This window comes from Mugil cephalus, chromosome 21, assembly GCF_022458985.1.
Source record: "Mugil cephalus isolate CIBA_MC_2020 chromosome 21, CIBA_Mcephalus_1.1, whole genome shotgun sequence".
Taxonomy (NCBI): domain Eukaryota; kingdom Metazoa; phylum Chordata; class Actinopteri; order Mugiliformes; family Mugilidae; genus Mugil; species Mugil cephalus.
The window spans coordinates 6,907,700-6,935,639 of record NC_061790.1 but is presented as its reverse complement, the minus strand read 5'-3'; the positions used below and the strand labels follow the sequence as shown (position 1 = coordinate 6,935,639).

The 27,940-nt window shown below is 45.0% G+C and overlaps 1 protein-coding gene across 3 annotated transcripts in view; it reads right to left on the bottom strand.

Moving 5' to 3' along the window:
• LOC124998971 (glutamate receptor ionotropic, kainate 2-like) overlaps positions 1-27,940 on the bottom strand; it is a 73,002-nt gene that overhangs the window by 9,207 nt on the left and 35,855 nt on the right. For all 3 annotated transcript variants that reach the window (XM_047573659.1, XM_047573660.1, XM_047573661.1), the window contains exons 7-14: positions 13,938-14,081; positions 10,506-10,613; positions 10,274-10,387; positions 9,972-10,178; positions 7,549-7,772; positions 4,013-4,131; positions 2,861-3,078; positions 1,372-1,597 (exon numbers count right to left, since the gene is read on the bottom strand). In XM_047573659.1, coding sequence (XP_047429615.1) covers positions 1,372-1,597; positions 2,861-3,078; positions 4,013-4,131; positions 7,549-7,772; positions 9,972-10,178; positions 10,274-10,387; positions 10,506-10,613; positions 13,938-14,081 — 1,360 coding nt within the window. The remainder of the gene's footprint in view (positions 1-1,371; positions 1,598-2,860; positions 3,079-4,012; positions 4,132-7,548; positions 7,773-9,971; positions 10,179-10,273; positions 10,388-10,505; positions 10,614-13,937; positions 14,082-27,940) is intronic.

The following is a 27,940-nucleotide window of genomic DNA, read 5'->3' as shown; positions in this document are numbered from 1 at the left end:
GGACAAAGACATAAAGACAAAGTCAGCATCCGAACAATTAAATATTCCTAATATTCCTGCGTGGTCTTTTCCATCCCCTAGGAGTCTTTTATTTCTGAAAAATGGAGCAATAAATATCAAGATCAAGAGAGAAAAATGCTGTAATAACCTCAAAAGTGGACATTAATTTAACCCAATTGAAGTAACACACCACTTATCGCTGAATTTAAGATATACGACATATGTTCTCTCATGTACCTGATTCACTATATCGCCGCGTGAAGGTGGAAAAAGAGCTCATCTGGGCCTTCTGGGTTCCGCGCGTCCATTTCAAGGGCAACGGTTTAAGTGCTTGCGCACTTACGGAGTCACAGTGGGACTATATTACAGAGCCTCACCTCAGCTTTTTGTTGTCGCCGGCGCAATCACGGCATTCCCTGCAGATTCATAACTGTCCTGCCCACTCATCAGCGGCGGCCGGCTCCAGATGCTGGACCCCCAGATTTAATCCCCCCGTATTCTGAAGGCCTTCTTATCGCTGATGATAGATGCGGCTATTACAGCTGGCTGCGGTGTACTCCGCGGCCTCGCCACGACCACTCTGACCTCCCTGACATTGGGATTGCAACAGCTTTCAGCCAGGGACTTTTGGGAACGCCGGTGCAGCGAGGAGTGCGTTTATTAACCCCCGCGCAGACTGTTTTATATGCAACAAAACCGTTTTCATAATACATTTTGATAGTGTTGGCTCCTCTGCCCCGTCCTAGAATAATGGCGCTTATAATGTCAGAATACTAATGTCTGACAGGAGCGGAGTCAACTAAGCGACTCCTGGTGGTTGTTGTAAACTCTCCAATGTGCTTTTAGTTGTGGTTTAATGCTTAGATATAATTCAAACGATGTCAAGTGAGTCAAAGGGAATTGGACCGAATTGACTTTCGGGCTCTGCCTTTCACCGTCGTGCACTCACACTCTTGCATTATGTGGCTCCAAAGTAGAATAAAACACACCATTAAAAGTATTTCTGAGCAGTGTTTGAGTCTTTGTTCTGTCCTCTGTAAATAATCCTGGGAGAAAATCATTACGGCTAGAAAAAAAAATAAAAAAATAAAAAAACATTTGGTGAGGCAGTGAGCCGCAGGCATATAACCTTATCCATAAATTCAACCTTTTTTGCCGTTGGCTTTTCATTAAGTTAAACGTTTAACACCTCACTCCGTCTGACCATTATACCGGTGACCCCATCAATACGGGTCAACCTTTACCACACTGTTATCCATCACTCGCTCTATATACTTTTATCTGTCGCATAGTATCTGCAAAGTCTCTCCGACTCATACAAATGTTTCTCAAACATGGAAGGCGACACACGGGAGCGTGGAGGTCGTTTACCCATAGGCGTTCCCACTCCGTAGGCTTTGGAGTCTATGAGGCCGCCGATCTGCGTGAGGTTGCAGTTGCGCTGGGTGACAAACTCGATGGTGGTGGACTCCATGAGGAAGGCGTAGTCCGAGGTCAGGACGCGCTGGATGCCCTCCTCCACATTCTTGACCATCACAGATTGCCTCCGGCTGTTCATGAACTCCCACATCTTGTCATAGGTGGAGATTTTGGTCTTCTGCAAGAAACCACAGGATAGGAGTTAACGAGCAGCAAGAGTATTAATAAATGTGGTAATAGCAACTGTAAGTACTAAACTAAATTACTATTATTTGCTTTGTCTATTTGGTTTCGGTGGAGAGATGAGCAAGGAATTCACATTAGGTGAATGAACAATACCAATATTGTTACCAATACTCATTTCTTACTGCTGCTCTTTCAGCTCCGATCAATGGCGAACCACAGGGTGGCTTTTATTGTGAAAACTGGGAATTAAGGTGCAAACACTGGACTCTGCTTTATAAAGTGTTTTATTGCTGAACTGCATCCAAATCCTGCTGTTGTTTTTTTGTTTTTTTTTGAGGTTGGCTTCTATTCGCCCCCGCCTGAAAGGCCTAGCCAACCGTCCCCCCCTCCCTCCCCTTTTAAATACTTTTCATGGTCAGCGTTTTATTTTTTTAACAATAGCTTTTCAGTGTCTTTCCATTATGTAATTATCTCTTCATAGAATCCTTTCCATTGTTCCGTGGCGGGGTCTTGAGCTACATTCAAATTTCCTACCTTTGCACAAAGCTTTGGCAGGAGGCGACGCCTTCGTATAATCCAGCGTTTCATTTTACTGCTGCCAAACACTTCTGCACAGGGGTGGCTTTTATTGTGAAAAAGTGACAGGAAGCGTGATGCATTTGTCATCAAGTCACAATGGCTCTTTAAAGGGAGCTGGGTCTTACGGCTCCATTCCTTCCCAAGACATTCAGAAGAACGGACCCTCATTCTTCTTTTTTTTTCTTTTTGGGTGACGACTGATAACTGACTGTGCTCGAATTATGTTTGTTTAATTTGAAAATATGCTTTTGATGCTGAAGTGCATCTTGTTTTTCAGTCGGGTTCATTCCCCCCACCTTCCTTGGTACAGACGCCGTGCCATCCACCCCAAGTACATTGTGCACAGCAACAAAAAGAGCAACTCTACGATACGGTTCCCTTTGTTCGCACCGGAGAATTAAATCGCTCTCAAGCGTATTATAACTACTACCACAGCTTCTCTATTTTCCTCACCGGATCCATCTTAAATATTGTTAGCAACGGAACAAAAGGGAGATGCCCCGGTGAGCTGTTATGGGATGAGCCGCAGGTGACGAGCCGCGCCACTTTCACTGCTCGGGGAAGGCGGCAGACTTCACTGTGCCCTGCTGCTGTTCTTGAAAGTGTGTTTAGCTGCACTGTAAATAGATGCACAACTTGGCGAGAAAGCTCCCTCGCACAGCCGCCCCACAGTTACCTTAAAGAACGTCATGGTGGCACCGTCCTCCACCACCCCGTACAGGATTTTAGTTTGCTTGGCCAGGTCGTCGGCCGAGTCTATGGGCGACTCCATCCTCTCGACGGTGAGGAACGCAGCCAAGTTGGCCGTGTACGAGGAAATGATGATGAGGGTGAAGAACCACCAGATGCCTCCCACTATTCGAGTCGACAGGGCCTTGGGCATGAGCTCTGAGCCTGGGGCGAGGGCGAGGTGGCAGGGAGGAATGTTAGAAGCAGGAATATATTAATCTCACCGACGGCTCTAATCTCCGCGTGAAGCTTATTTTTTTCAACGCGTGTGAACGAGATGTGAAATAAATCAAACAAAGCAGTCAAACCCGTTTCGAGAACTCTCCGAAGCTTCCAGCGCAGGCAGATGCGCCGCTCGCTTCGAGATTAAATCACTCGAGGGAGCTCTCGAAACAAGATGACTGCTGGATTTCGGGGAAAAAAAATAATATCTCGTCTCAGACACGAGTGGCTGCTTTAAATAATGCAGGGAAAGACACGGGAAAGTTCTGCCTTTTTAAAAAAAAAAAAAAAAAAGTCTCCTGGGAACAACAAGGTGTTTGCATAAATCAATTATATCCAATAAAACACATTCGGTATCGATCGTTCAGAACAGTGTGGAGAAGTGACGGGCTGTTTGGGCCAGAGAGTCATGTACCCAAGGTAACCTCACATCCTGACTCCACACCCCACTGATCTCTAGGTGCTGATGAGCCAAGGGCAAGAGAAGAGGACTCTTGGTACTGGTGTCATTACTATGATAAACTGAACATGTTCACAGCAGATTGAGTGATTCAGGTTTACTAACAGGCATAAACATTTACTTATTAACCAGAATCTCTATATTCACTAACTATGTGGATTTGATTTTATGAGTGCATAATGGCTGTAAATCTGTCCCTCTAATATAAATGCCTCTTATTTACACGTTTAGGTTTAGTACCCATGAATATTTGATGCACATTTACTTATGCACATTTTAATTTCTGCCTGGCCCTCCAGAGCTCTCTGTCTATTGCCTCTGGCTTGGTTCAAAAAAAACCCCCAACCCTCAGGGACAGTGGGATATAGAAAGCTCCAGCTCCACAGAGCAACTGTGGCCACAGGCTGAGGCAACTACCTTGCTGCATGAGAGCCCCAACTCCAAACCAGAAACTATTGAGCAGCGTAAAATTGTTTTCCACTACGTCCGAGTCGGGGTTGCACGGATGCGGGTTGTACCACTCGTAGGGGCTAAACCTACAAAGGGAGAAGAAAAAACAAAAAAGAGCAGAAAGACACACATGTCAGCACAAAAGCACAGCGTTTCCCCCCAGTGCAGATTAAACAGCTGATAAAACATGAATTTTCAAAGACATTATGAGCAGAAGCAAAGAGAATGTGAATGCCCTGCGCTCGTGGCCTCGGGATAAAAGCTGCTGCGGCCACTAAAGCATCATTCAGGCTTTCGCCGAGATCAGCTTATTGGCATATTCAAATGCCATCAGTTTATTGTAAGAACAGATCAATGGAGTCGAATAACACTGTCACTGGTGATAATGTCCCAGTGTGTGATGATCTTTGGAGCTCATTTCGATTTTCTTAGTCAGTAGCCCTTTATGTGTTTCCCCCAGCAACTGCAGTACTCCGTGGACACACTGTGTCCTCCTCACAGCTCAACGTGGGACTTACTTTTGCTCTCCTTTTTGGTTTTCCCTTGGTTTCCTGCACCCTTTCCCCCCCGAATGCCTCCCCCATTTTACCCCCCCTCCACCCCACCTCCCTCGTCCTCCTATTGCCTGCCTCAGCTGATTGTCAGTGTCTTCAGGTCAGCCGTGGACATTTCTCATTTATTATCCTAAGCAAAAGTGGCATGGCATTAGCGCGAGGTGATTGGGTTAGCGTTAAGCATCAGGGATAGATTGAGTTTGTGCTGAAGTGGTTGATAGAGAGAGCATTGCTTATGCATAGTTGAGGGGCCCGTCAGGTGCGGCTGTTGAGGAGCCAACCCCTCTCTACCACCACCACCACCACCCCACCCAACATCATGTCTCATGCTAATAAGCCCGTGGGCAGAGTCTTAAGGGTTTAGACGGTGCAGAAATGTGATGCCATTTGTCAGCCGCGGCTGCACAGGAGCACGCACACGCTTTGGTTATCTCTGCGAGGATATTCACTGGCATGATTCATTGCCAGGCAGCTTACCTTGACATAAACATAATTGTTATTTTGACCTTAAAAAAAAAAAAAAAAATCATATACACGCTATAAATAATGAATAAGTCTCTGAGACTGTTGGTAATGACATGCATATAGATGTCATTTGAGATTTAGTTTGACTCTTTGTTGCTGCAGTGGCCTAATTAACGGCCTTATTTCACAAACGCCGTGAACGTGGCAACGTCTTTTTTTGTTTTTTTTCGTCACATTGCTCTTCCTTTCCGGCTACTTTCCATGCCGTCCCCTTGAGAAGCATCTGCGTGGACACGGCCATGATGACACGCCATAATTCTCCCTGTCAACGCCATCAGGACGCCTGATTTAGTGGAATGTCAATGAGCTCCGTCTCCTTGGAACCACAGGAAATTGAAACGGCCTTGTGGAGGCGCGCGGGTAGGCAGCGCGCGCGCGCATCCGCGTCCGTGCGTTTTCGAGCCCCCTGGCGTCCTGCTTACGCCTTTACGGCCCGCGTGGGCGCGTGTTTGTCTTCGCCGGGCGTATTCCGCATCGGCTCAATCAAATCCATCTCAAAGTCGAGCGCCCCCTCCGATGATTTATTTATGCCGCGTTGCCGTTCGCGGTCGTTACGTATTATGTTGCAGCCGCAGCCCGGGGCCCATTGTGGGTGCCATCGGATGCGTGCAGTCGGTCAGGTCGGGGGCGGAAATCTATACAATGCACACTTGATTGGATTTGTTTCGTCTCAGTGTCGACATGTGTATTCTGTGTGCGCGGGGAGGGAGGGAGTGGGGGGGCCCAGTGGCTTCTCTGCGTGACCTTTGCCTGCAGCTGGCCTGTATTCCTGCAGGCTGTGTTCCACACACCGATCGCCAGGAAGAAGGAGATGTGGAACACGCGGACGTAATGTCACCTCCTCACACGGAGCACGAGGGACATGTCGAACCGCACGCGGAATTCTAAAAGCGCGTCCCCCCCCCCTCCGTTTCTCTCCCCGTCTCCCCCTCTACCCGTGTCCCCGGACACAATAACACAAAACATGCTCCCTCCATTAACTGTCTGTTGGATTCAATTACTCTGCCCGGCTTTATAGATCTGTTGGCTTTCTTCTCTCAGGACAAGTGAGGAGAGGGCTCTGCTGTGGGGTCTTAAAATCACAGGCGCCTGGAACTCGGACAACAAAACTGCAACGGCTTGTAATGCGCGCCCTAAACATGTTGTTATGCCATTTAAATCGGCCATTCTTCCGTTCCTCAGGTGGACTTTTTCCTAGCCCGGGAAATGTTTTTGTGATCTGAGAGAATGCCATTTGTTCCGTTAATAAAGAGAGAAATCAATTCGAGCACAAACGGAGCTGGAAAGAACCACTGAGCGAAATGTATTCCTTTGGAGCTTGAAATGAGATAGCTTATTTAGTCAGGGAGGGAAAAAAAAAAAAAAAGGAGGAAAAAAAAGCGTGTATGTGCGTGGGAAGCGGTTCAAAGACGCGAATCCCCCGGTGAGATAGAGGTGTTTAGTGTTTTACAGTGCAAAACTGGGACTTCATAAGCTCACTCCACTCACTCTATTTGCAGGGGATTAAAGAAAATAATATACTCCGCATTTGGGGGATTGACCAATCAATTGTTGGCCTCTGTAATCAATACCACAATTATGAGAGAACCAGCTCAGCGAACTGTGTAGAGAACATTGTACTTTGCAGACTGAAACGTCGCTCATATTTTTAGGCGCACAGTGTGACGATAAGTACCATTTATTGCCACGGTGTGCAAAAAAAAAAAAAAAAAAAAGAAGGGGGGGAACAATGCATGCACACAGACACATGCATTTATAAATCCTTATATCACACACAGTTGCGTGATAATGACTTACCCTGACCAGCTGTAAAGAAAAAAAACAAACAAACAAAAGGCTGCGGGTATAAATCTGCATATTCTGAACTGACTTAGGTGACAGTTGCTGCTTTCCTCTTGTGTGATCATTTTGCCGGTAACATCCGATGAGACGTGCATTGAACCCCAAACCTCGCAGGATCAAAGCAGAAGGGGGAGCCCTGGGGTTAACACACATCGCATTATATATCGGTCATGCGTATGGGGGGGGCGGAGGGGTGGGTGGGGGTTGTTCAGGGAGGGGTAGGTTTATTGAGATATTGTAAGAGTTGTACTTGTACATTGTCAGCAGTGCGCACACCTCTTACAGCTGATTAAGAGATTTAGCGCGGAGCCGGTTTTACAGTTGCTGATGCTCGTGCAAATATGCCTCGGAGGTCGTCAGCTAATTTTAAAAACCACGGCTCGTGTTTTCGTCTCGTTTAAGGGCCTTCCCTGGAATGCGATCACAGTGAAAACGCTCTACGTCGCGAATTGCGAAGCTCAACATGGACTGGTTTCGAACTTGCGAGTGTGCTCGCAGATGCAGGTGAACCTTTAGGGAAGAAGGAAAAGGAGGGGGAGGAGGACAGGAAAGGAAGAGGAGGGTCGGGGGTTGACATGTTACCTGGCTATGACAAACAGCACACAACTGACACCCAAGCAAGCCAGCAGAATATACATCCAGATATCGGGCGAGAGGGGGTTGAGGAAGGAGAAGACCCCTGGGTTAGTGCCGTTGGGCTTGCGGTACAGGATACTTATCCCCAACGTCATGTAGGGCTTGGAGAAGTCGATGACTTTCTCTCTGACGTAGGTGATGGCCAGGGGAGCCACTGCGAGGTCCGCTTTCTGCAACGAGATATCAGGAGCGGCGCGCCGCGGAGGATGGGTGTTAGAGTCCACCAATAAAAGGCAAACCAATTCAATTAACATCTGATTTCTGTCCGCGGCCGGCCCGGTCAATATGTACAGGAGGAGGAGACGTGACGTGGGGGAGAGGGAGAAAATTGCCGGGGTCATCACTTCAGATAAATGACCAGGTAGGTTGACGTTTTTTTTTTTAAGAAATCACAGGCTTGCGCGTCTGATCCTTCCTGCGTAGTGTCAAAGGTGACTCACAGAGGCAACAGCCTTGGGATTAGATTAATCTGTGACAAATTAACCCCACGTCCCCTCTGAACGTAAGATTAGTCTTCTATGCAGCTAAGCACTTGCTACGTGGCGTTTTGCATAATCCTTCCCAGAAATAACTTCATTTAACAGCATTCTCATAGTTTCTGCTCCGCTCAGATCTTCGAGATTTTGCATGTGACACCGCTTTATCTCGCGGCTGTCATTTTTTTCGAAAACCAACCGGCGAGCTAAGCGGTGGTGGAACACAAGATGTCCTATGTGCTTAAGACTTTCCGTGGCATAAATTTCCATCTTATGAAGTAATTTCAGTGTGAGCCATAAAAACCGTGACTGTAAATGACAATTACGGAATTATAATATAAGCTAATACCTACAGTAGCAGTAGAACTAGTAGAGTATTAAGTCAGCGAGTAGGTGACTATAGGGGCGTAGACGCAGGAAGTCTCAACTTCAAGGCAGAAACTAAGGCGACGACTTACAAATGAAACAGTTGACTGACATACACTGATATGGCCTTTGGGTCCTATAGGTTGAGGGAGGGTCCTCTGCGGATCATACCATAGATACTTGATAAGTTTGGGATCTAGTGAATTTTCTTTTTGCCGATGCAAAAAGAAAAGTCCCGTGAAGTCAGTAAAGCTGTGCCTGCAATTCTTATCCCCTGGAATTATTCTCCAGGAACTGCACTGTTCACGTAGACCTCTGTTTGCGTGCATTTTCAACATAGTCCAAAGACCCTTGAAAATTTGTCAAATTACTCCGCTTTGTTATTTGATAAGTCTTTTGTTCTTGAGACTGTGCAACAGCATGCTTGAATCCGGTCCAATTCTGGTTGGTTGTAATCAAAACGATTGTTTGTTTGTTTGTTTGTTGGAGATGCTAATTACTACCCCAACAGGAGGGACTTTGTGCGGTAAAATTATTTTCCAGTGACGTAACTGAAATTAGTTCAGTTATCTACATGTGAAGGTTCACTGGTGACTGGCCACGATCTAGTGAGGTCAGTTCATAAGATGCAGTTGAATCATTTGTCACGTTCTCAGGTTGCGATTGATCTCCTAAAAGTTTCGCTGTTCATTAAACGCGGAAATACCGAAACATAACGAGAAGTTCGCTGTAAGGCTCGGAGGGTCAGACGAACCCGGACGGAGCGGCGTCACTGACGGTATTTTCTCCTCAAATACAGAGAAGTGAGGGCGAGCTTTTTTTCCCCTCTCTCTTTTTTTGGGTGATCCATAATGCATGGCTTTGATCTAAAAATCTGAACTAGGTCCATCTTTGAAGTAAAAGAAAAGTTGGTCGGATTGTCACTGCCGAAGCATAGCAATGTTCTGATGGTTTGACGAGGAAAGTTTTTGGGGTGTGCAATAAAATAAGACAGGGTTACCCTGGCAACCTGAGCCAGGAGCGTCCGTCTGTGAGCGGCTGCCAGCTACAGAGCGGATCGCCTGACACGCAGATGGGGCTTAAGTGGCGTAAGTTGAACATTTACTGAACCTTGATAAAACGGGCTCACACTCGCAGCCACAAACTACAAACGCGCCCTCGATTTAGACTTTTTAAAACGTCGTAATCTCATTTCGAAGGCATTCTACGTCAGTGCAGCGAGAATAATCGCATCAGGTTTTTACAAATGAGATGGGCTCTGCCTCGAAACGCGAAGGCATGACTTGATTTTGTAGAACAAATTAAAACACTCCCTCCGCAGTGGCAGCTTTTTAATTAGTTTAAGCAAAAATGACTTAATAAGACGCAAAGTGTCCCACATGAGCGATTTAGTTCTTATTGTTAAGGCAATTAAGAGCAGTTAAATAAAAGAATCTGAAAAACAAAACAAAATTAATATTATTTATTCAAATTTTTTTTATTATTACTTTCTTCTGTACTGTGTAGCGTGTGCGTTCATTGACTCACGTGGTCCATGAGCTCCCGCACCATGCCGTTCCACTGGCCCGTGCCTTCGTCCAGGGCGCCGTATCTCCCGTCTTCCACTAACCGCACCTCGTAGCGGAAGCCCAGGATGCCAGAGAGCTCCCTCAGCAGGTCGATGCAGTAGCCCTCGAAGCGGTCGTTCCCATACAGGGGCTTGTCCGACTTCTTAAACATCACATACGGCTCCTCCTGCGTGGAGAAAAAAAAAAAGTTGAGTGAAGAAATGTGTTCAGTATCTTCCTCCCTTTTCCTGACTGTGATTGTTTTCTTTTGTCTGCGTCTACCAGTATGGTGGACACACGCAGGGATTTGTTAGCCAGAGAGTCTGTGATGTTGGACGTCTTGCTTTTGTGAGTTTCTGTCATATTCAGGCCGCTGGGAGGGTCCCACGTCCCGATCTGTTGAGACAATTCAGTGGCAAGTTCATATCACCTTGTCTTGTCAACAGTAAAGACACGAAACGCTCCAAAGCATCCGGAAAAAAACGCCACCCGGCTACCCCGATGAGTGACGCACCTTCTCCAGCCCTTCCTCTTTCAGACTGATGACATCCAGGTCGAAATCTGTTCTCAGTCCATTGGTCTTGTTAAAGAGAACGCGTCCTGTCAAACCGTCCCAGTGAGCCTAAAGAGAGAAATATACAGCATAATAAACTGACACACACACACACACACAGCTCCCTGCACGCTCAGTCCATTAACCTTAAGATATCATCTTTCCCGACAATATCAATCCAACCTCTAACCATAAAACTTTTTTCTTTCCCCCAATTATAAATTCTGTCTGGCTCTCCTTTCAACGTCTATCTCAACAACATAACAAGAAACAATAAAGCAGCGGGGATAGAGGCAGGTCTGACAGGTAAGAGTTCATTATGCATGTGGTTCATTGTGCTTGAAGTTTCACTTCAAAGCCATAGGAGAACAGACGGGCACGGAGAACGATAGCGGAGCCAGGAGGGGGAGGAAGCACCGGCTACTACAATGGCTCATTCTCAAAATTACCTGCAATGATACCATCCACGGAATGAAAGAGCTTTGTAGAACAAAGCAAACGGCTGACCCTGACTAGAGTTAAGGAGTCACACGGCGGGTTTGATATAAACCCGGGCGGAGATATGCGCAGAGGATGTGTGGGTGAAAAGACAAGGAAAACATCACAAAAAACGTGTTACTGCAGATAATGCTGTGGTAATTTGGGTTTCGGTGTTACTGAAGTTCTGAGATTAAGAGGTGTTTATAGGTTGCGGGTTTTGTCACGATGATAACAGGTTTTTCTCCGGCTAGGTTTATATGAACCCTAGCATCCTGCTGCTAATCGGAATAAACCTCAGGTCCCATCGGAAAGGATTTTCTCGGTGTAAATCTTTGACAATATTAGTAGTTAATAACCAAACTAAATGCTTAAATTAGATCATTTCTCTCTCTGCGCGTTTTCCCCACATGGGGTAAAGACCGGGTGACGTCACAAGTTCCCAGAAGGGACGGAAAATATTGCAAAACAAGCATCTAAATACATGGACAAAGTCAGAATGGACGTGGGCAGCGCCGTTGGAAACATGGCTCACTCTCACTCTGTCTCCTTCAATTAAATGACGTCAAAGCATACAGACTTGAGGGGGGAAAAAAAACTCTTTTGTTCTTACTCCAGCAGATTTGTTACAGAATCACCTTGCGCTTGTCAAAAATATAATTCAGTTCTGATTGATGTTTTGGGGAACGTGCACACGTCTACATTATCGAATCATTTTATTCAGCCTTCATGTAAACAGTTAAAATCTCATTTCAGAATGATTACAGTCGCTTTGAAGATTTATTGTCCGTGCAACATGGATTTAACTAAGCAAACTGGTCGGAGCCTCCTATTGGATAATTACCACATGGGTGATTATCTTTCAGCTGGCAACAAGTTATTTAACCCCGACTGATGTAATGAGTAGCTTCTCATTTCTTTAACAACCATGTGGAAAGACACATCCTGCGGTCCCCTGGAAAAGAACAGTTAGTCCGTTTGAGAAGGGTCAGATAATTGGCATGCACCAAGCAGAGAGAACATCTAAGGAGACTGGAGCAGAAACCACTAAAATTAGGTCAAGAGCTGTTCAACACGTTATTAAAAACTGGAAGGATAGTTGGGAACCGTCGTCTTCAATGAAGAAATGAAAAAATCCTGATCGTGATCGGTGATCGCTCAAATGTTTGGCGGAGTCAAATCGAAGAAAAACAACAGCAGACCACTGAGCTGTGTTTAATAGTGAATGCAGGAGCATTTCCACTTGTACAATGTGAAGGGAACTCAAGGGACTGGGACTGTACAGATGTGTGGCCTTGAGAAAACCACTAGTCAGTGAGGCTAACCGGGATAAAAAAAAAAAAAAGCTTAAACTTGCTAGGGAGCACAAAGATTGTGTGGTATAATTTTAGAGCCTGTGATGCACTAAGGAAACTAAATGCAATGCAAGGAGATGATTATAATGTGATATATGACATAATGAGCATTAACCAGAAATATGTCGATGTCGTATTGGGAAACGTAGAATTAAATATGTCTCATGGATGCCTCACAAGGGCACGTGTGATTTAATGTAAGGACACATATTATGTTAAAGATAGTCACACTTGGTAAAATTCACAGTATGTTTGTAATAAACTTTATTATTTAAAGATTAAGAAATAAGGGTGTAACAAGCAAGAATGGCTAAGATCAAAAGGAAATTATGAAGCTATTGGTGTAAAATGAAATGGAGCAATCCTTTTTTTTAAAAACGAGAAGCCCAACTAGGACAGGGCTTGCCTGGACATGTATTAGGGGGACCTAGACTTACAGACCCAGCAACAGTGACGTAGAGCCTTTCTAATGGTGCAATTGGTCAATGCAAAGAGATGGTCAAGAGGTGGGCCCTGAGAACAGGGGCTGGTCGATAGGTGTGACCTGTGAAGTTCCAACAGTATAAAAGAGGGAATGTAAGCCCTAACAATTCAGAGTGCGTTTTTTTTTTTTTACCGGTGCACCTCGTGAACACTTTAAAGCTGCTCTCCTTTTTTGCCGGCATTAAAGAACATCCTGATGCTCTGAACTCAGACTCCTGATAATTTCCGAGACACCAAAGAGAAGACTTTTCTGAGCTGAACTAGACAGCAGCTGAAAGCCTCCTCTGATCAGGACCACAGATTTGACACAACAACAATAGATTTAGTCTATCCCGTTCCAGCGTGATGGGGCATCGGGGGTAAGAAGAGAGGCAGATGAAGTGATGCACCCATCATGCCTAGTGTTTACTGTACAAGCCTGTGGGGGCAGTGCTATGATCCGGGATTGGTGCAGTTGCTCAGGTCCAGGTTCAGCCACATTATGGCCAAAGAACGAGGTCAGCTGACTACCTGAATATACTGAATGACCAGGTTCTTCTATGGATTTTTCGATGGATTTTTTTCTTCCCTGATGGCACAGGCTTATTCCAAGATGGCAATGCCAGAATCCACTGTCCTCAAATTATTAAAGAGCGGTTCAGAGAGTCCAGCCCTTAACACCATTGAGAATCTTTAGGATGTGCTGGAGAAGGCTTAGCACAGCGGTCAGACTCTCCCATCATCAATACAAGACCTTGGTGAAAAATTAATGCAACACTGGACGGAAATAAATCTTGTGACATTGCAGAAGCCTCTTATCGAAACAATACCACAGCGAATGCTGCTGTAATCAAAGCTAAAGGCTGCCCAACGCAATATTAGAATGTGCAACTCTTTTTTTTAGCCGGGCAGTGTATTTGCTGTGAAAGCTACACTGTTTGACAAAGTTCAACAAAAGCATCTGAGCGAATACCAATGCTTCCTAACACACGCTTTCCCCGTCGCGTGTAACACACTAACAGAGCTTCAGTGTTCAGCAGATTTCCCGGGGCCAAAGGTCAAGACAGGGAGCAGATTGATAGCAGCGATGGCCTTGTACCTCTTTGATAAGGTTGATGAAACGGCCTCCAAAGCGCCACGGCTTGTGGCGATTACACTGCAGAGAGCTGACTGTGATCTGCTGAGACTGCTGCACCGCCACCGCCACCACATGCACGGCGTCGTACATCAGCGCCGCGTCCGTCTGCAAACAGGAAAGGAGATACCGTTAGACATTTTTATAAGACCCGTGAATGCTTCCGTCCACGCGACCTCCATCTGTTCACCTGTGGGGGAGATTAGAAGGAGCCGCGTGTCGTCTCCGGGTGACTTTCTGTGCTCTTTTAATCAGGACGAGAGAACATGAATTAGGAGTATTGCCAGCAGTAAATGCCCCACGCAAATGGCACAGTGTCTCAGCCTGTTAGTAAAAAAATACCCGGCCACTGTCTGAGGCAATCAGAAAGCCCTGCCAGGGAGAGTCTCTCCGTGCAAGGCCGGTCTGTCAGTGTGAAGACTAATGGTTGCTGATGGGTGTGCCTGTTCTATAGAGAGGTGGGGGAGAGAGGGAAGGGGGGGGGGGGACGCAAAACAGGAACTCTGACTGGCACGCTCAGCGAGACATGCTAAGTACAGAGCACACAGAGTGGCTGCGATACATGGAGAACTGCACGGGAAAAACACATATGATAGCTGTCCGCACAAGCCCAGCAATAAGTCATCAGAGGGAGTAAATGTCCTCACCCACACACGCTGCGATTTATCTCACAGCCCCACTTGGCACATGCAAATTCTTTTCATGCTGTCCGTCCACACAGTTTGAGAGGCTCCGCATCTAGCCAGCACATCACAGGCCGGCTCTGAACCTCTTCACCCCGGTCCCACGTAGGCTGCGGAACACCGCGCCGATTTTATTTGACAAGTCCTGGATGACCAACCTGCCAGGGCGTATGAAATATTACTTTGCCACAAAAAGTATCCTCGGCTGCAGGATCTCCGTGGACCGTGCTGGCTGCCGTGGGGAACGAGGTGAGCAGATCTATGAGCTCACAGCGGGAGACCGTCGAGCTGCTTCTCAGCTCATATAAGCTCCCTACGTTCTCTCTATAGGTGCGGTGAAGCTTCCATACGCGGGGGGAAATATATATAATGAAGGGTCTGGGAGGGGCAAATTGTGCTCTATGTATAGCTTATTCGTGCGTTATTGATGGTGACAGGGCAATTAAAGGAATAAATCTCACATCCAACAGCGAGGGAAGAGGAAATTAAAGATAGGAAGGAGGGGATGGAGATAATGTACGGCCGCGGCGGTGTCAGTTCTTAGCTCGTCCTCCTCCGGTTCTCCTGCGCTTTCGGAGTTGGCGACCGCCGGTGTCAAAAGCAGCAGCAGCAGCAGCAGATCAGAGAATGGGAGAACATCTCTGCACTCTTTCATCCCCTCTGCTTCGGTGGGAAAGGGAACAGCTTGGGCCATATCTGCCCTTCCAGAGCCAGCACCAGCAGCAGCAGCAGCAGCAGCAGTGTGTGATTGTGTGTGAATGTGTGCGGTGTTCATGACAAACACCGAATAGGAAAAGAGACCGTCACTCCACTAGGTCTATTTCTTGAACAAAGAGGAGGAGCTTGACACATTCAGTATCCAACAGCTGGTTTTCCCCCCCGAAGCGAAAAGATAGTTTGTCATGTCCGACAATTCAATTACCGTGATGGCAGCCGCACACAAAGAAAATGGTGTTTTCACTCGGAAATTAAGGAACGTTATATATAAAAAAAAAATAATATTCACTTTCAGTTCCAGCTCCGTGTGTTTCCTGTTAAAGAGTATGAAATGCTTTTTGAGTTCAATTATTCCACGAATAAAAGGAAATTCTGGATCGGTTTTAAACATGGTTAAATTCGTGTAACTGAAATAAAATCTTTTCTCTTTAATACGCCTAAAATATACGAAAAATGTCTTTGTTTCAGTTTGTGACCTCTTAACCTTCCTCCAACAAACATTTTTCCCCATCAAAATCAATCAGTATCACATTCTTTCATTTGCAAACTCTTTATTAATTTGGGTCATACTACAGTGTGCACTGCAGTTTTTCATTATGGCTATAAATATACTCCATGAAATCACTTCTGGGAATAACAATCTGACATCTTGTTTGCTAAAAACGGATCCAGTCTGAAAGTTCTGCTTGGAAGTTTATTTTTACTTTACTTTTCAAACTGAATTACGCCCCAGCATCAAAACCAGCTGGATGGTTTTCAGCACAAGCTTGATGTGTGACAGCAGGCGCATAATTTACTTCATGAAAGCTTAACAGATGAACTTGTATCTTAATTTAACTTTTTTTTTTTTTTGTTCCTTTCTGAAACTACTGGGAGCCAAAAGAGCATCCAAATCCAGTTGTTTATAGCTTGTGTTCTTCAAGTTGTTTTTGCAACAAAGTGCTTCGAAATCAGATAGAGGTGAGGCGTGAAAATACTTTTTATTTTGCTCTAAGATTGTGGATTGTGTGCCGCAATGTGGTGTGTTTCTTTTTGTAATTTTTTTTTTTTTTTTTTTACACACCCAAATGTTATGGCAGCGGTGGAAACATTACACCCATGTCGACATCCAAATTTTCTCCTATGATCCTATGATGTGCGAAACATCCAGACTTCAAGGAATATAAAAAAAAAAAACAGGAACATTTTCCTTCCTACAGTCTATTTGTAAAAACTGTATAAGATAACAGCGATTTTGTTCTTTGTGTGCATCTCTGCACATGGAAACACTGCCAGCTATCCCTATTATCCCACGTGTTTGTGATGTTGACGATGGAGGAGTGAGTTTTGAAAACAGGTGACATTTAGAATTTATTCACGGAGAGGCTGCGAGTTTCCTCTGCAAAATATTTGATGCTTGATGGATCATTTCATTCATAAGTTCACTTGGGACTGATTGTATTCAACATCTGTACAAAGCCTTTTTGATAGTTTAAATGGGCACTCACAGGAAAAAAGGGAGTTTTTTCCTTGCACCTGTCGCCTTCATACTTGCTCTTGGAGTTTCAGACTGGGCTTTGTAAAGCTTTTCGAGACAATTTCTATCGCACCTACCACTTGACTTGACATGCCAGTGCTTTCCATTGGTGTACTGTCTCGTCAAACCACCGGAAAATGCGTCCTCTTAACTCTTCGTGGGCTGAGGAATTTTGGTAGCTTCAGCGTACATTTAAAATTGCATCCTTCATTCATTTTAACTATATTTCACAGGTCTCCAACAGGGGGTACGGGACCCCTAAGGGGGTCCACAGAGGTACTGCAGCCCTGCCAATCTAAGCCTCCTGAACGAAGTAGGCCCCGCCAATATCACTGCTGAGCTGATCTGCCGCATGTACGCTGATGACGCCGTCATCTATGCAGCCGCTGAAACATCTAGCAAGGCAGCTCAGCACCTGACGCAAGCACTTTAAAAAAGTCTCTAATTGGCTTGAGTTGTCCCATTTAACCCTGAATGTCAAGAAAACAGTATGTTTATCTCTATCTGCAACAAGCCTGTGAATGATCTGTTTGAGGTCGACATTAATAATGAAACAATTGTTAAGGTGAATGCGGTAAAATACTTGGGAATCATACTAGATAAGAACTTAAAATCTGACAAACACATCTGCAAGGTTAAACCTAAACTGCTTACAGTTTACTAGCAGAGACTGCACATGCAAAGCTGCACAACTCTACATACACGCCATGATTCTCTCTCATTTATTAAACCGTATCACATCATGGTCACTCTTTGACCCGTGGTTGCAATACATAAACAGGCAATAGAAAATGATGGATCAAAAACCAATGAGATGGCACCACTGTGGCCTTCTTGCATTTGAAAACCTTGTAATTTACTGCAATATCAGAGTGTTTTTTAAATGTCTTCACAATCACGTCTCACTCCTGTTTTCCGCACTGACAGAAACACGTTGGACCTCTAGTCAAGCAAATATAAAAGCCTCCTACAATGGTGACTGTATTGTTCCTAGTTGCAAATGTTTTCAACGGAGGGCTTAAAGCATAGCTAAAATCACAACAACACTGTTCACATGTATAAATACTGATTTTTTTTCTTTTCTTCTTCTTCTACTGTTGTTATTAATATTACTATTATGATAATGAACTCTGTCTCATTTCCTAATGCTAATTATTCTGTGGTTTTAGAAAAGGTTGCTATGAAATCTAAATTATTTATAGCTTCTTTAGGACAGAATTTAACTTTAATTCTGAACCTAGACATTTTAGTGTGGAGTTCCCTGTAACGTTATAATTATAAAATAGGGAGAAACAGATGTCTTGTGTAAATAACGGAGACAACATTGTGATGAATCACGTGTATAGCAATGATACAATATCTGTTATATGCTTCATCAGTAGCAATATAAAGAGGTTTTTATCTCTGCAGCAGAGGCAGGAGTTTGTTTATGGTCACATAAAGATCGATTTGGCTACAGGATGTAGTTTATTTGAGAACAGGATATTGGCTGTTTCACAATATAAACACAGTTGTGCGAGCTGCTGTGTTTGAACAGCGAGGGCAAAAATATTTCACCGAATATTCCCCCACCGGCCGCTTTGTTTGAATGATTTACCATTCTGTTAGCTGCTTTTCTGACTTCACATGTTTTCCTTGAAACACTTCCCGCACTTCTTGTAACTTCTGATGGCCGTGATAGCGCACATCAAATATTGTCTGGCCTCGAATGATTTATAAGGCAGATACCCCATTCCCACTTTGGGGCCAAGCAGTTCCTGAAAATCTCTTCGTGATGGAAACAAAAGGAGGTTGGAATCAAGTGGAAGGAAAGATCAAGGGGGTAAAAATATGAAATGATGGCTCACAGCTCTGGCAGATTGCATTCAATTTAAAAACAATCCAAGAGCGATCTTGATATTTATTACGGAGCCGAGTACAGGTCCTGTGGGGTGTTTTAAGTGCTTTAAGTGAAACCAATCTCGAGCTCCTGGGACACTCACAGAGAGAGGGTTTTCAAAGAAGACGCCCAGACCCTTTGTTTTCTCGTCCTGCTCTCCATATTTCTATCTCGCTCAAACATCACACATGGCCAACTGAAACCCCACGGTCCCCGTGTACCAATCCAGAAACCATTTTTCCACATATCAAAAGTTCCCCTCAAACCCTCGATGCCTGATTTGGTCTCTGCATGTCTCCCGTCCCCAACAAACACGATACGTGAGCAGCATATCGATATTAACACAGATCCAGGAACCAATTAAAAAAGAGCGCAGAACGCACAAACTCGGATCCAGTGACAAACTTCAGCTTCCCAAAGGCATGCCTCGTTTGTCATGGTTGCATGCGGTTTCCTCATTTAGAACAGGTGAACTGAACTCCACTCAGCTGGTTGTTGTGCGTACGCCTGTGCGCGTACGCGCGCGCGCCCTGCACAAATATATTCAGTTTTCCCTGCATCAGTATTCACGCGAGCACTCCACCTGCGCATAATTCCATAATTCCTCTGATAATGTAGCACCCTGAAAAACGACATCTCTCTTTCTCTTCTCACCTCCTCCCAGGAGCTGTCCTTTTCCTGGCATTTTCCCCCCTAAAACAAAGCACAAAACAACCACCCGACTGGTGACGGATGTATTCTGCGGCTGCTTTGCGCGCGCGGTGGAACTCCACTGTTTATACATATCATATACATCTGATTAGCCCTAATGAGATTAGTACTGACCTGTTATTCATCATGCCTCACTGGGCTGCGGCTGCAAGGCATGGAGCAACAATAACAACAGCAACACACAGGCACACACACACACGACACGCTAAGATATGCACTCCGACTAACGCACGTCCCGGCAGCACCGCCATCAGCGGCGGAGTCACAGTGTCAGCGGGAGAGGAGGACGCTCTTTGTTTTCTTGGAGCCGGAGTCACTCAGATCACAGACAGCCCCATGGGGTTTGATGATTTGATAGAAGAAGGAGGTAATTATTCATTTCATTCCATAGTTTATATGTATTTGTGCCGCTCCGCCGCACAGTCGGAGCAAGCATTAGAAGTCACTGATTCTGCCATCAGATAAATTAGTGCATTACGAAACTTTCTTCAAGCAATTTTTAATACTTAAAGCTTCGCTCGTCAAGTAACGATTCTGAAAAACAAAAAAACAAACCCCTCCGCGACTTTGTGCATTAATCAAGAAACAAAATATTGCTTTTGTTTCATGTGCCAAGACGAGATTTATAGTGTGGACACTGATGGGAAGTGTCTGCATGTCTGGACGTAATTAGTGTTGAATTTGTGGGAAATGAAAGCGAGCTAAGAGACCGGAGTGGGCTCACTGACAGCAGAATAAGGTCTATAATACCTCTAGTCATATTACATACAATAATACTTCTTATTTGTCCGATGCCTATTTACTTGATGAGAGTCAGAAGATCGATCCGGGCTTTGAGTCTGTCTGGAGCCAGCGGTTATTACATTACCCACAATGAGCCGAGCCGAGAGTTAGGTTGCTCTCGACATGTTTACTCAGAACCACACACACACAACATCTGCGCGCTTTAAATATTCATCAGCCCAGACCTATTAGCTGAGCTTAACATCACACCTTGAAACTGGGAGGGGGGGGCAGCAAATCTGGCTGTGGCCACAGGTGACAAAAACACAAAGAGTGCCTCAACACAAACATAAGCCAGGCTTAAGAGCTGCATCCGTTCACTGTATGTAGAAGAAGTCACAAGAGCTTATTGTTCTGAAGCCTTAGCTTTCAAACGTGTAGCCATCATAGCCTCGTTTTTTTGGAGCCAAAAGTGACCACATTTGAATGAGAGGGTGGAGCTGGGGCAGATAGAGGGGTCCATCAATGCAGGCACGATCAGAACATACCACTCTTTGAGGTGTAATTTCTGCTTTATTGATATTAGTGATCAGAAGAAATAAATTTAGTTAATAACATGACATCAGACTGTTTGAATTTTATGGAAAACTCTTATTAACGGGGAGACTATTAGAGCCAGAGATTTTATTTATGCAGACGACATAGGCACCATCATTGGTATTTTAATTCAAGTTTTTAATTTAAATCCCATGCACTTATTCAACTCTTTCAAGACAAGACACATATTTCCCAAAATGTTAGTATACTCTGGTTTACAGACGTTTATGCAGCCTCTAAATTCTTTAAATAAAGGCAAAGAAAATGTAATTTTTGTTCATTTTGGTCCATTTTTTTAAGGCACTTTAATGATTAGCTTCCATAACGTAATACCATTTGATTGGCCTCCTGTTCAGTTACCATGATGACGCCAGTCATGGTCATAGGACAGATGTGTGGCCCCAACAGACTCCTGATCTCAAACAAAGATGAATAAAGTCAACACAAAGTGCCAAAAACTGCAGTTCCTCGAGCGGCCACACGAGGCTGGCCTCAAAAGCGAAGCAAACCGCACCGACCCCCGAGTTAAAAGTTTAATTTTAATATGTCTACAACCTTGGTCTCTACCAATTTTTATGTAACTGCCTTGTTCTGGCGTATGGTCATGCATCATTGATGTGATGGTGGATTTGAGTGACAGGTAGGTGCAGTCACAAGCACCGTCCTCCACCTCGGCTCCACTTAAACTCTTCAGCTTCAAAGCCACTCTGCAGGAAATCTTTTACACAGTGCGTGATCTCGGCAGGATTACGCGAGACAGGAGATGGTGACACAACCTGAATCCAGAGAGGAACTGGGGCAAAACCCTACCTGCCAAGCACCTTGAAGACATAAGGACGCCTGGTGCTGTTTGATGCATTGACTTAATATGGTTTCTGTTAATGCAGATTTTATGAAACGATTTGATAAATAAAAATGATTATTTTAGAAGGCATCGCTACATATACACCGTTATATTTTGCCTGAAACCTCTACGTGGCACTGTATATTTCTGGAATCTGTGTGTTACAGTAAGAGATGATGAAACTGAGTCACTGCACTGAGAATTGTGCAAATGTTCGGTCCTAGCAAGAGAATGAAAAGAGTTGAAAAAGACTGAATTGTGACATATGTGATTTATGGGGCATATTATGGCTGTTTCACTTTTCCTCGCAGAAAGGGGAGAGCAGGCAGTGTCAGATCATTTTGGTGAGGGGGAGAAAAAGCCCTCAGGTGACTGCAGCTCAGTGTACTGCCACCTCCGTCTCTGTCCATAACTTTTCCACTCTGTCTGTCTTCGTCTTCCTTCTCTCCCCCCAAGTTCCCTCTCGCATCACCCATGTCTCTCGCTCGCCTTCATCCTTTTGTGCCATCCTTTTTCCCGGCCACACTCGACAGTATTTCACCGAGCTGTGCGCGAGTATTGCTCAGAGAGTGGATATAGAGCGGGGTGGGAGAGGGGGCTGGTTGGCAGTGCCGTCACTGTTATTTTTCCTCTTTTTATTTCTTGCATTAGAGGTTTAATCCCTTTCTCACATTGCCTTTCCACATGGCGAGGCAAAAGAGGCGTCGTGCCGCATTTTTTTTAAATGAGGTTTTTGTCACCGAGAAGTAAAACTGGCTTCTTCCAACAAGGACCCCGGGGTAACAGATTCATTGATGGTGGTGGGATTTGTGTGAAAGCACATTCATGCCTTTATTGTAGATTAAAGCAAACTTTAACGGGGATAAAAGGCTACAAAGCAGAGGTCTTTTTTTGGTTTAAAAGACACAGTCTTGTGGGAGTGCAATCACAACTATATATATATATTATGTGCCTTATCAAATACTGACAGATGCTTTAATATTTAAGACCCCTTTCTCTAACCTTACATCGTACTTTTATCATTGTATAAGTGATCTTCTTCTTGCTACAGTAATAACTCCTTTCATCACTTTAACCTCACAGGTTTCTCTCTATGCAATTCCAGGAAACTGAATATTTGAACTTTGGAAAGAGAGGCAGAAGGGTAGAGGGAACAAGATAATTCCCCTGTCAAACTTTGAAAACAATTGGTTTACATAGCTAAATGGGTGAAGCAACTCAAATATGAACAGACTGCTCATGCCAACTACCTAGTCCCTCTTCTGTTTGTCTCAAACAAACTACTGCTGCCAGAAACACTTTCCTGCATACTTGATTTTCTCCACAAAGATCAGTCTGATTTGCGTTTTTCAGGAAGGAGCCTATTAATTCGGCACATAACAAGAGTCTGCAGTCATGCTCGTGACTCTTTAAAGGCTGCAGGACCAGCGGTGCTGTGAGCTAAATGCTAATGTTGCCACGGCCCTGCTCAGCCCTGGTATTAAAACGCTTCCTGAGGGATCCAATTGTGAGCAGCTTAGAGCGCAGACGTGAACGCACTCAAGACACACTGAGGACAAATGAAATTAATGAATATGAGTAGGGCATATCTAATTCTAAGGCGATGTATTGGCATGGGGTTGATTAGCAATTCGTGTTTGCTGCATTTCCGTCCATTTGTGGGCCAACACCTGCCCGGAGGTGGAAGCCCATCTGCTCGGGGCTCAATCTTAAGGCACCTCAGCCGTGGACGCGGTGGGACGCAAACCTGTGACCCTTAGGCCCTAAAGCTGCTTCAGTAATAACTACTCCACAGCGTACCCCACATTTTTATACTGCATCTGTTTTGATTTTATTCTACTGTGCCCCAACTGATGTCAGCCTTTATTTTCATAAAAATATCAAAATTGATATTAAATGTCAAGTGGATACTTCGTATGGTGAGACTTTTATTTTCCGGATAGGTTGTTAGACAGCTTATTGGAGAGAGACAAGAAGCAGTGAGTTCGCCTCAATATAATGGTGGGTCTAAACACACATATCTAAAGCTGGCCACATGTGATCCAGTCACTTAGGACGCACTTTAAAACCAGGTCTGAACAGTGGCAACGTTAACGTGCTAATATTTAGCTCCAACTTAGTTAGCTTAATGTTGTGTAGGTCTCCCTTGTGCCTCCAAAACATTTATGACTCATTAGAGGATGGACATGGGTGTCATGTGGTGTCTGGAAACAGGATGTTGTTAGTGGAGGGGGGTGGGGTCGTCCCATAGATACATGATCAGTTTGGGATCTAGTTCATTTAGAGGCCATACTACATATACTATACTACTAAATAGATTATAGTATACATGTTTACCACCTTAGTTTAGCACAGGGGTATGCTAACATTTGGGAAGCTGCACTAAAACTCATGATTTTATTTGAAATGCATAAAATCTAATTTAGACTTGCTAGATGAATTGATCCCTTTAATGTCCATCCATCTAAAGACTCTAAAACTTCAAAAAAGTGGCACCATTTCTCCGGCGCTAAGCCACTGACACGGTTAGAGATATTTCAGATTATGACCGAACATGAGCCATCTCAAATAAAACTGGAAGCATCTAACTAACTATCTCTTTGAGGTTAACAAAGGAGGCTGCGAATCCTCAGAGCAGTGGCGTCCCACCAGACCTTTCAGGCAGCAGCATGCAGCTGGCAGCGCGGTACAGTTCAGAGTCCACTCTAATTAACACCATGCTGCCTAACCTACATCTGATTAAGTGGCTGTTTAACATGATGGCCTTTCCTCACTTTTAATCAGCCTCCAGCCAGGTTTTTGCTAAAGAGGCTAGTAGGTGCCCACTCCACAAATTTTATCCCCACTCAGTTCATCAGCAACACCCCAAATTCTGCAGCTTTTACAATCCAGTACTTTTTAGAACAAGCCAAGGCCTGGGCTGTGATTAGACGGTGACTCACTTAATAATTACGCTTCTTATGTGACACAGACGAGTTCGAGCTGGACTCCGCGGAGCGGTGAAGGAAGAGACGAGGAGTCTTGTTTAAAAAGCCTAAACAGCCCTTCGCATTTTCGATACCATCTGGTGGACTCTGACGGCCGGGGAGCAGGAAGAGAGAAAACAGAGAGGATGCAGGCAATACGGTTGAAGTCCACGCTTGATTCATAGTGTAAACAACACAGACAGTGTTAATTACATTTGGGTTACCGCTAAACAGGGCCATTTTCTAGGGGGTCTCTCCAGAATACCTGAGTGGGAGGAAGCCATCAATTTTTGAACACTGTGCACGCAGAGGAAAATCTTTTGTGTATTGAATGCAGATACTGGATGAGTTTATAAACGGCACTAACAGTTTCCCCCCCCCATATTATTTTACTGCCATTGTTAATGGAGCTGTAGCATATTTTGAATATTTTTAAGTTTATGGCCGGTATAACATTGCGCAACCTTTTATGTTCTCATTATAGATTTTTAGAATATGGATCAGCAAATCTAAAGCTGTTAATTACATAGAAGCAGAGTGCAACATATAAATAGGATATAAATTGGATAAATTATAGCCAAACATTTAAAAAGCGATTAAGCAGTGTCCTTGATTGCGCACGCAACCTATACACTGTATCTGACCTATACTCTTCACTGCATACTTCAGTCTGTGGCCGTTTGGTTTTATGCACCGTGTGTTGGCACTTAAATGATTACGTGAACAGTGCACGTTGCAAATGCATATGCGTGCGCTTAGGAAGAGGGGCCGAGCCTCTCTCAACGGATGACGGCTGGCCGAGAGGTCCCAAGGCCAACCAATAACCCTGAGCGCAAGCGTGACCGTGACGCATGTCTCCTGCTGCGTGCGCCGGCCTCCGGGGGCTGATTGTGTGATGGTGATCTGATGATGGTTGTAGCCCCTGATTGCAAAGGCCTTTATTGTCCTATATAACATCCGCGAGACGCCTGCTAGCATCGCTGTCGAGGAATGTCTGGTGCGCATATATGAGGACAATTTCAACCTTTTTGATACTACACTGAATCCTGCCTCTGTATAGCTTATTAAAATGAATGAGACACAGAAGTAAAATGTTTTAGAGAGCTAAACCAGAGGGAGAAAGGGGATAGTAAATCCTCTTTCTAAATTCCTCCTCTCCGTCTGCCTGTTCTCACTCACAAAGGCTTCCATGGACCAAGGGAGCACTGGTGCTAATAATGTTGATGCTGCGCCAAGCCCAGCTGGTGGTGCCCGGCACAGGGCATCGAGTGTCTGCTCTCCACAGTTGCTGTCTTTAAAAGGCTCTCCGCTCTGCCAACTGGGATCAGAGGGAGGGAGATCACACTGCTGTAATGGACGCAACCAACCTGTGAACCCGTGCGGAGCTCATTTTGTCAGCGCCGTCCGCCAGATATCAAACGCAGCATCGAAGCGTCAGGCTATTTTATGTGGCTAAAGCGCAAAAAAAAATAAAAATCACCAATACGCGGGAGAGCAGGATGCGAAATAGAAACTGGATCTGGATAGAAACAACCTTGAATGTGGTTATTAAAGAAACAAGATCTGCACCAAGGGGAATGTTTCCCAAATGAAAATGTTTAAGTGCTCTCTAGTGCAGCATTTATGTTTTCTAAACATATCTTTTCTGTGCTTGAGTTCCTTGCTAATAATATCATGTTTCTCATGAGCTAGTCGTGCTGATATATATATCAGTTGACCGCTGCCCCAAACAGAATCAAAACATCTTTTGCAAAATCCTAAAAAACCATAAAGACTCCATCAATCATGGGTGTGCTATTAAGTTTATTTAAACCGGAGACATCTGAGCAAATTCATATTCTTGCAGCGATTCACGTGAGGAAAAAACTACAGTGTGGGGCTCCTGTTCAGTATTCAATATACCGACCGGGGAGCAAGCGGGTTTGGCTCGACAGCCGCACCAAGGACTCTAATTTGGTTGAAATGCGGCATGAATGAAGCTCACTGGGAGAGGGATTCGTGCCTCTTCCCATTCTCAGATTCCAGGCTGGACGCGTGCTATAACAAACCCACCGGCGGGGACCGAAACCGGAGCCAAGACCTCCCCCTTTGGAAGAGCCACCGAACAGGGGACGGCCGCGCAGCATGTTCCCGGCGCGTTCCGCTCGTGCTGCGCCGCGCAAACACACAACTGCGCGCACAGTAAAGATGCATCTTCCATCCGGAGAGTAGCTGCCACTTCACCTCCTCCTCCTCCTCCTCCCGCTCTCACTGTGTGGGTGTCTCCCACTCCACTCCCAGCAGTGCTTATTAATGCAGGTGTTTGTTCTCTCCCCCCATCTCCCTCTCCCTGGTGCATTTCTCAGCAAACCTGCTTCCTCCCCTTTTCCCCTCTCTTCCTCTTTCATCCTTTGCTCCCATTATCCCTAATTTGAGCCTGAATAGACACGAAGTGTAGTCAGCAAATTAAAACCTGTAACTCAAGGAGTCAAACTGTTACGTTAAAACCTGGCAATGCAACGTCTGCCTTTGTTTATTTGGAGGTGGAGGCACCGCAGAAAACACACAACCCAGCATTCAGTTTAAATGTCTCGACAACAGAGGGGCCGGCGAAAGGAGAAAGGCAACGTTCACAGATTGCTTTAAAATAGAGTCCAAGATCAAATCGTGTAAAAATGTATTCGCAATAAAAACCCGGATCCCGAATTCATTAATATTCTCGGCGCAAGTGGCGGCCGCGTCGCCAAACAAATCGCACACACAGAACCCTGCAAGTGCTACAGCGATCTCACGCACCCGCGCGGAAGGCAGGTCGCAGGCGGCTGGGCTTGTTTGGGGTAGCGAAATGTGTCACAATTAACGGGGAGAAAATGATCTCACGCTGCAAATCACAGCTTGCACGTTGCAAATTTGGTGAGACGGGACCCGGAGAGTGCATGCAACATTTACCGCGAATCCCCTCTGTGTGTGTCTGCAATTTATATCCCGTGGGGGGGACGGGGGGGACGGCAGTATGCCAGTAACAATTATACAGGGAGTCAGTTACAGAATGCAAATACACTGAAGAGCTGAAAAAATGCCGGACATGAATGTTGTTATATAATGAAACGCTTTGTGAAATATGTACAATAAGCACCATGCAAAGTATTTAATGGAAGGAGGATTGGAGAAAAGAAATTACTTTCTGAATTATTACAGCTCCCGTGGACAACTTGGGAGCGCACAATACGCGGCGTTTGTTGTGTTTTCAGTCAATTTAGCCTAAATTAGTCTAACATGCTTTTCACTGTGTCCCATGTGAACCGGAGGAGCAGCCCTGCCCTGTCAGTTGTATTATCCAAACAACTGCTCT